This window comes from Chamaea fasciata, unplaced genomic scaffold (genome assembly GCF_029207755.1).
Source record: "Chamaea fasciata isolate MVZ Bird 193981 ecotype frontalis unplaced genomic scaffold, bChaFas1.0.hap1 SCAF_11, whole genome shotgun sequence".
Taxonomy (NCBI): Eukaryota; Metazoa; Chordata; class Aves; order Passeriformes; family Sylviidae; genus Chamaea; species Chamaea fasciata.
The window spans coordinates 9,604,182-9,612,773 of record NW_027094096.1 but is presented as its reverse complement, the minus strand read 5'-3'; the positions used below and the strand labels follow the sequence as shown (position 1 = coordinate 9,612,773).

Here is an 8,592-nt window from a genome sequence, read left to right as displayed (position 1 = left end):
GCCTGTTGGAAACACCTGCAAAAGCACAAGAAAATTCCTGAAAGTCTGAACTGAGTAATTTTCTTCTGTGTTTTTTTTTTTTGTTTGTTTTGGTTTTTGGTTGTTGTTTGGTTGGTTGGTTGGTTTGGTTTGGTTTGTTATTATTTTGTTTGTTGGTTTTGATTACATTGAGTATTCTGTCCATGGACTGAGGTGTATTAGCGACAGCAATGTCTGCAGAGCTGTGTTTGGTGGGCATTCAGAGCCCTGCTGAAGGGGATGTGGTGTTCAGCAATGCAGTTCCCAGCTGTTCAGAGGGCACTTGGACCTTGCCCTCTGCTTACTGCAGCAATGCATTTCTGTTTCCCTTCCTGGGGGTTGCTGTCATGGGCCCTAATGCAATATTTTTTTGGCTCTTTTCTTCCTGGGTGTGGTAATGAGGGGGAGTCTGGATGGAATCTGGGGCCAGAATAAAGCTGCTGCTGAAGAGTTTTGGCAAAAAAACTGATACTGTATTTTACTCATAAAACTACGTGAGGTGAAACAAGATCTCTATTTCCAGATCTCCATGTCAACTACAGCAAATGCAGCCAGGATTTTCTTGTTGTCTGTTCATGGCTACAATTATTTCTAGCTTACTGTTCTTACAATAATTTAATTTTGTAATGTTTATTGGCTTGGAAGGTACATTCATCCTAGGGTTTTTTTTTGCATTTTGTGCTGTAAAAGGTCAAAATTGTCAGGAAAGATTTATTTTTGGGGAAAAAAGAATCCTTCTTTAAAAGCCAAAGTAAAACAACCTTTCTTTAATAGAAAGGAAGCTAGAAAGGAAGAAGGAACAAGCTAAAACTCTGAGCATCAGCTGAAGCCATGTGTTACATCTTGTGTTTCGTGATTTAAGGTATGGTGGTATTTACTCACCCCACTGATCCAGGCGTGGAAGTGCTGCCCTTTCTGAGTGCTGAGAATGGAGGTAAAACCTGAGAGCCTTTTCAGCAGCACCTGGCAGTGGTGCCAGGGATGGATAAGTCCCTCTATGGCCTCATCCCCATCCAGAGGAGTGCCAGCCTGGCCCCTGTTCCATGCCACAGCCACTGGCAGAGCCAGAGCACACAGGCTGGGATGGGGCTGGTGGGGCAGGAGGACCCTTCTGCCTTATCTCTCCCCAACATTCTTCAGTTTTTCCATCTACCTCAGATGAAGAGTGGAGGGGTGTCCTTCCCCCCTCAGCCCCCTTCCTCAGGAGTGCCCGTCTCTAGTTGGTCCAGAGCTCCAGGGCCTCCTACACCTGATGACAGACAATTCAGAGCCCTGCTGAAGTGGATGTGGTGTTCAGCAATATAGTTCCCAGCTGTATGAACTATCCCTGCCCTGTGACAAAGCCAGAAATGTGCCACAATAACTCAGTCAATGAACTAAAGAGAAAAAAATAAAAACCCCCTGCTGGCCATAGCTGTTGAAAGGCCATCTCCTGCCAAGGCATGGGCACAGCCCACACACACACACACACTCACACTGACCCTGGGGTGCAGAGTCTTCCTCATAGCTGGGCTCACACCCACCTCCAGCCCCTGTGTGCCCCCTGCCCCACAGCGCTGTGTGTCCCTGCTGCTGGTTGGGCCTGCCCCCAGCCCCGAGGTGTTGGGTCATCTTCGCCCACCCAGCCGGGGTGAGGGTCATCTCCATCCACCCCCGAGGAGTCGGTCGGGTTGATCAAGTCCTGCCTCCCAGCCTGTGAGAGCTGAGAAGCAGAAGGCACTGGCTGTATCACGTCTGCCTTTTTTTTTTTTTTTTTCCTCTTTAAACCTTTTTACCCTTTCCCCCTTCTTCCTTCCTTACACTTGCTTTTCTCCCCTTGTTTTTCCTCGTGTTTTTTCCCTCTGCCTTCGTTACTTTCCCCCCGTTTTCCCCTTCCCCGTGGCGGGGCTGGGTGCGGGGCCGTGCCGGGGCCGTGCCGGGGCGGTGCGGTCCGGCGGAGCTCGGCGGGCCGGGCGGGCGGGGCGGGCGGTGACGCGCGGCGAGGGCGGTATAAGCGGCGCTGTCCGGGTGCTGAAGGCGGCGGAGCGGCGGAGCGGCGGCAGCGCAGGTAGGGCTGCAGGGCCCTGGGGATGGGTGTAGGGCTGTCGGGATGTAGGGGTGTAGGGATGCGGAGGGCGCGGAGCCCCAGGGCTGCGCAGGGGGATCCGGCACCGAGGGAGCGGTGAAGTCGCACCGGGAGTCGGCTGTGCCGGGGCTGGGGCTTGCGAGGGAGCCGCACATCTCTATAAAACGTGTCCCTATCGCTGTGTATATTGTATACATGTGCTGTCAGCACCGCCCGGGGCTCAGAGGGGAAGCCGAGCGCTCCCGGGAGCGATGGCGCTCAGCCATGCCGGGTCGCCGCCGCGGCACTTCAGTGGATGGGCGGAGGGTTCCCTCGGATGCAAACACTCTCCGAGCCACTTCCCAGATGTATCCGCTCACAAACAGTCGCTATATTCACTAGAACTGCTGCGGGGTTTGGGCTTTTACCCTTCGTTGCGGTCTTGTTTGTGTTTTCAGTTCCTTCCACAGGGTAAAGGGTTAGAGATGCTTTTAAACAAGGCAAATTTACTACGGTCGTGTTATTTATTGGAAAAAAAAAAAAAAGAAAAAAGTGCATGGTATATTTATTTTCCCTATGGAAAACTGCTGTTAGGTTTCACTTAAGATTCTCAGGGCACGGACACATCTATAGGAAAAACCTATGAGTTCTCGTAGCTAAATTTCACTGGAAACATTAGAGTCACATCAGAAACAACTGCTAGGAGAATGAGAGAGAAAATTACTGCTACCATGGAAACATCCCAGAAAGGAGATATTTTCTGTGTCTGTTTTTTAGGGAACTTTTTTCAGTCTGTATTGCCTTTGTATGTGTTAAATTCTGATCATGCTTGCCACATTTTGTAAAGAGGAGCTTCTTCATCTTCATTTGTTGGTTAAAAGATGGTTTTCCTGTTTGTTAGGTGCTAATAGAGGAGAAAATACACTCTCCATCTAGCCTGGCTTCACAGTTATCGATCTGGAGACAAAAGACCTGGTTTAGCATATTGTCTTTTGAGAGGCACAGAAGAGAATGCTTACAATATTTCCTAAAGATAGGCTAAAACATCCTGTTTTAAAAACAAATGTGGATTTAAAGTCTGAAAGACTGGGAAGCAATCCTCTTACCTTGGATAGCACAGTATATTTAATGACAAGGTTTACAATCCGAACTCATAGCTTTTAAAACAAATCCTTCAAATATCATGTACCAATAAATTAGAAGTAAAAATTGACCTAGAGGCAAATGCACACAAAATATCTAGAGAGGAGCCAATGATCTGTTACTCCTGCAAAGGAAATATCCAATTGAGCAACATCCTTGTGGAACACTAAACTAAACTTTGCCTGGCTGCACACATTTTGATTTTAGTGGGATGCTGACAGCTCTTGCAAAGGCCGTAACAATCCAAATTGTGTGCAGGAAAGGAGGGTGAGTTCCTGGTCTTTGTGAGTGGGAGGTGCTTGGCAGATGATTATAGAATGACTCCCCCTTCCCCCATCCCTTGGAAAAGACAATTTCTCATGTGCTAATCAAATGAGCTCTGTTAATAACCAGTCTCTGCTGAAAAATAAAGTCTTAGTTTCACTTATTTGCTGCAGAAATAAAAAATTAAGTGATTTTAAAAAAAATCAATATATACATTTATGTACTGGGCTAGTCCCTTTTCTGTGACAGAAAATGAAGTAATATGTTGGCTTTGTCTCAGTGCAAACTCAGATCTGGAGGGTGGGATCTTCTAATCAACTTTTGAACTAATCATTTGTGAAATCAATGCTCAAATGTATCCAGGCTTGAAGTCAGAAATGTTTGGGGAAATTGTTTGCTATTATGCCTATTAGCCTGCTCATGCATACTGAAGGGGGAAAAATAAGCAGCTCGCTGAACTGATAGTGCTTTAATTATTTAGTTAAGTCACATTATGTTAGGGACAAAAACTGAGTGGAAAAATCTACAAGTGAGCTGAAATGAACATAGTCATGCTCACTCTCTACTCCCAGCAGTGGGTAAATACGGGTGCACACAGCTCTTTCGAGCTGTCATGAACCACCAGTGTCTCAACAGGATGCTTCTACCAAGCCAAAAAACCAAAGGAACCAAAATAGGTCAATTAATCAAAGCAGTTTCTATCTTTATCATTCCTTTCTCATTACTGTACTTTATTTGTTAATGTAACTGGATCAGAAAAGAGTCTAATCTGTCCCGTGGCCCCAGTGTACCAGTGCCTGAGTGTGTCCTAGGGAATGACTGATGGCAATTCTCCCCGGTGCTGTGTGGAGGGTGCCCAGCTCCCTGCAAGGCTGGGCTTTTGCAGCTGTATCTTCGTGCACACTGATGCTGTCATCGTCTTAATTCTGTCAGAGGCATCTCTTTCCCAGTTCTGTTCCAGAGTTTATTTTTGTCTGCTGTAAGCTGGGCAGACATGGGCTTCTACTGATCTATTCTAACCAAATTTGCCAGTGGTCATGTTTCTTTCTGCCTGTCCTGGGACCTGATTCAATTTCTGCTGAAGTGAATGAATAAGCAAACGAGTGAAATCACCACTCAGAACCTACCTACTCGAGCTCATTTCCAAGATGGGCTTTAAAGGATTCAGTAAAATTATTTTGTACCTTTGGGGTAAATGATAGTTTTCCTCTCATATAAGAGATCATTGCCCTAGGAAGATGACTCATAGAGTCATTAACTGATATTCACTTGTAATACAAATAATTTTTTAAAATGAAATAGCAAAATAAAGGAAGTAACAGCTTCAGTACTATCAGTACTGACAGAAATAAACTTGCAAGTAATTTTATATGCCATGTTCTCCACTTCATCACATTAATTTTATTGCAGTTTAGCACCATTCAGCAGTATTGTCCTGGCATGAAATTAGATGCCTTGTGGAGCAATCTCACAAAATATTTGTCTGTAGTTTTAATATTAGTATTTTGAGCAGCATTTAAATGGATGGATACACCGATTTTGTAATTAGGTGCTTTGTTTTCATGATCAAAATGACCTCATGGTATGTCTATGGGCATTTCATGAGTTATATAGGACTGGTATTTTGCACTTTGGTGCTGCCATTGAAGCAGTACATGGAGCATAGAGATAAGAAATTTCTTGCAGAGCTCTGTTTCCTAAGCCTCTCTCCATGTGTTAACAGCTTCTTTTTTTCTTCTTCTTCTTTATTTAAAGGAAATATTTTAAACATGGCAGAAACTAAAACCTTCCAGCCTGGAGCAGCCTGTGCTCTCACCTTTTTCTTTGTCCTAATCTGTTGGGTTGATGCAGCCTCCTTCCAGCAGCACCAGCTGCTTCAGAAAGATCCAGACTATGCAATGAAAAACTTACAAAGGCTCCCAAATCCCGATATGATCAAGGCACTGGAATACATAGAAGACCTTCGCAAGCAAACCAACAAGGGAGAAAGCAGCCCTGATTACAACTCTTATCAAAGTGTCCCGTACCTCCTCCCACAGAGAGACAGCAAGGACCAGCTTCACCTCCCAGATAATGGACGGGATTCTTTGACTGAAGATGAGTCCCAGTGGGTAAAGGTAATGCTGGAAGCCTTGCGGCAAGCTGAGAAGGAGTCAAAAGCTGGCCCAAAGGAGAATAAACCTTATGGTCTGGGTTCAGACAACAACTTTCCAGCTGGAGCAACTGATGATTACGAGGCTTACAAGTGGCCTGAGAGGTGGCAAAAGTACCTCAAAATGCCACTTGGGCACTATGAAGACAGTTCAAGGGACAGTCCCTTCAAGCGCACAAACGAAATCGTGGAGGAGCAATACACCCCCCAGAGCCTTGCCACGCTGGAGTCGGTGTTCCAGGAGCTGGGAAAGATGGCAGGACCCAACAACCACAAGAAAGAAAGGCTGGAGGAGGACCAGAAACTCTATGCAGATGATGAAGATGATGTGTATAAAGTGAATAACATCGCCTACGAAGATGTGGTTGGAGGAGAAGATTGGAATCCCATAGAGGAAAAAGTGGAAAGCCAAACCCAGGAAGAGATAAAAAATAGCAAAGAGGAAATTGATAAACACGAAGAGGAGATTGATGACGAAATGAAAAGATCAGGAAAACTCAGCTTCCTTGAGGATGAAATAAGAAGAGAAAATAAAGATCAAGTGTCAGAGGATGTTTCAAAACTAATGAATTATTACCTGAAGAGGCTGATGGGTAGTGCTGGGAATAGGAAATTAAGGACTGGAGGAGAACTTGAGGAAAAGAGAGCATCCATGTTTTTGGATAAACAACTTGATCCTCAGGCTATAGCTCAGCTGATAGAAATCTCAAGGAATTTGCAAATTCCTCCTGAGGATTTAATAGACATGTTGAAAGCTGGAGAAAAAAAGCAGCTTCAGAGTGAAAGGTTGGAAGCTGAGCAGGAAATGGAATTCCCAGAAGACCTCGATGAGATAACTGAAACCAATCTAGGACAGAGTGATATATTTAAAAATAATATAAACTCTAAAAACGGGTACATGAAGCAGCCTCTTATTCCAGAAAATCTACCTGAAGACCTCGATATTGAAGATATTGTCAGCCTTCTGGGAAATGACAATTTAGCTAATCAGAACCCCTCCTACTTACTAAATCGTCTTAATCAAGAAAATGATTTGCCAAGACTGTCTTACATTCCCAGAAGATTGAAAGGACACCTGTTCCCTAAAGCTGCCTGGATGAATGATTTGGAAAGGCGACAAGCGGAGTATGAGAAACTGAATGAGAAAGATGAAGAGCTGGCCGATTACTTGGCAAAGGTGCTGGCAAAGTACCCCGAAGTGATCAATACCAACCAGATGAAACGAGCCCCGGCTGCAGCTTCTGAGGACAACCTGCAGGAAGAGGAGCACCTGGAGCAGGCCTTCCGGGAGCACCTAAACCAGCTGGGACCACAGGAGGCTGCCAAGCTGGCTTCGCTCAGCAAAAGGCTCTCCATGGCCGGGGAAGCTGATGACACACAGAGCAGGCAGTACCTGGATGAGGATATGCTGGCAAAGGTGCTGGAGTATCTAAAACAGGAGAAGTCAGAGCTTGAAAGAGATCACATGACCAAGCGAGCAATGGAAAACATGTAATTGTTCCCCAAGTATTATTTCTCTTCCATGTGTTGACTTCTATCCCAATTCAGTTGTGATTTATTCCTGCTCTCCCACTAAACAACCTATGGTAGACTATTTGCCATTGAACGGTCTGCATATCTTTCTCAGAGCTGTTATATTGTTTATTGATATACTTATATGTTATAAATTATGGGGCAAACAACAAAATTGCTTCAAGTGTTTTAAGAAACAATTTAATGATATCGAGTAAAAGTATAATATGTAAACAAATGACCTTTGCATTGTTAATAAAACATGATAAATGAAGAGTGACAATTATAATTTGAAATTTTTAAGATTAATTGGATTATTTTGTTACTGTCTGTAGTGGTTTTTGTGCAGTATCGAATAAAAAAAATAAAGCATTATATATATATATAGTTTTATTTACAAGGCTTTTTCTATTCAGTGTTTTATTGTTGATGAATAAACTATTTCTGGACAATCGACTGTGTTTCTTTGTGACAGTTGATAAAGTCATACTAATTGGAAACATATTTTTACTTCTACAAATGACTCTTCTGAAATATATTATTCTTCCTACAAATTAAGTTGTCAGCATAAACTTGTGGTTTTCTGAGCCATAAGAACATCAACTGGTATTACCCTTAAGGGCAGGGGGTACCTAAAGAGCTTGCTGAAGTCGATCAGTGCAATAACTGCATTACCTGCGACTGAAAATTTGGCCTCACATAATTAAGAGGTATATCAGTACCTCTTGGCAGCAGGAGGAACATAAATGATCTGTCCAGCTGAGACAGACTTGATGATGAAGCTCTGAAAAAATTACGAAATGGAATAATATGTGATCTCCGGAAAGCTCTGCAGAGGAGCCCCCCTCCATCTTGCAAGGAAAGAGCCAGGATCCAAGGCAAGGCAGGCAGGGATCTCCCCTGTGGGGAACAGCATTGGTTTGTCTGATAAAAATATAATTTCCTTTTTCATGAAACGACCATTACATGTCATATAAATACACAGAAAACCTTTACTATTCAGCACACTATCTGGACACTTGAAATGTCTCTTGAGCTCCTGTTATGACCTGCAGTAGATGGTCTGGAAAGCTTCTGGCTCTTTTACAGAAGAAAATGTGCTTGTGGAGCTCTGTGAGTCAGAGATGGTTTTCACTGGGACAGCTCATTTCCAGGATTATAGTTTAAAAGTGGTTTTCCCTGTGGTATTCTGCAGCAGCTCATCTGGGCTAAGTGGGGTGGGGATGATTTTTGGCAAGGCAGTGTCTAATGAAGTACAAAGGCTGCAGAAATAAAACTTCATCTTCAGTGTGGCCATTACCCTGAGCAATGGCAGCCGACAGGAGCTCAGCCCCTGTTCCAGCCATTATTCCTTGAATACACACCAGGCAATAAAATATCTGATTCTCCAGGTGTGTGTAGGACCTGGAAGAGATGTCACACATGGTGACACGTGACAGGTGGGAGTTCCTTAGTGTCA

General features: G+C 44.1%; 1 protein-coding gene across 1 annotated transcript; it reads left to right on the top strand.

Annotated features, from left to right (window-relative positions):
* The first annotated feature begins 2,037 nt into the window (after positions 1-2,037).
* Positions 2,038-7,585, top strand: SCG2 (secretogranin II). Its single transcript, XM_066193167.1, has 2 exons — positions 2,038-2,065; positions 5,225-7,585. Exon 2 carries the CDS (start codon positions 5,239-5,241, stop codon positions 7,114-7,116), a length of 1,878 nt encoding a protein of 625 aa, XP_066049264.1. The 5' UTR covers positions 2,038-2,065; positions 5,225-5,238; the 3' UTR covers positions 7,117-7,585.
* Positions 7,586-8,592: the final 1,007 nt, after the last annotated feature.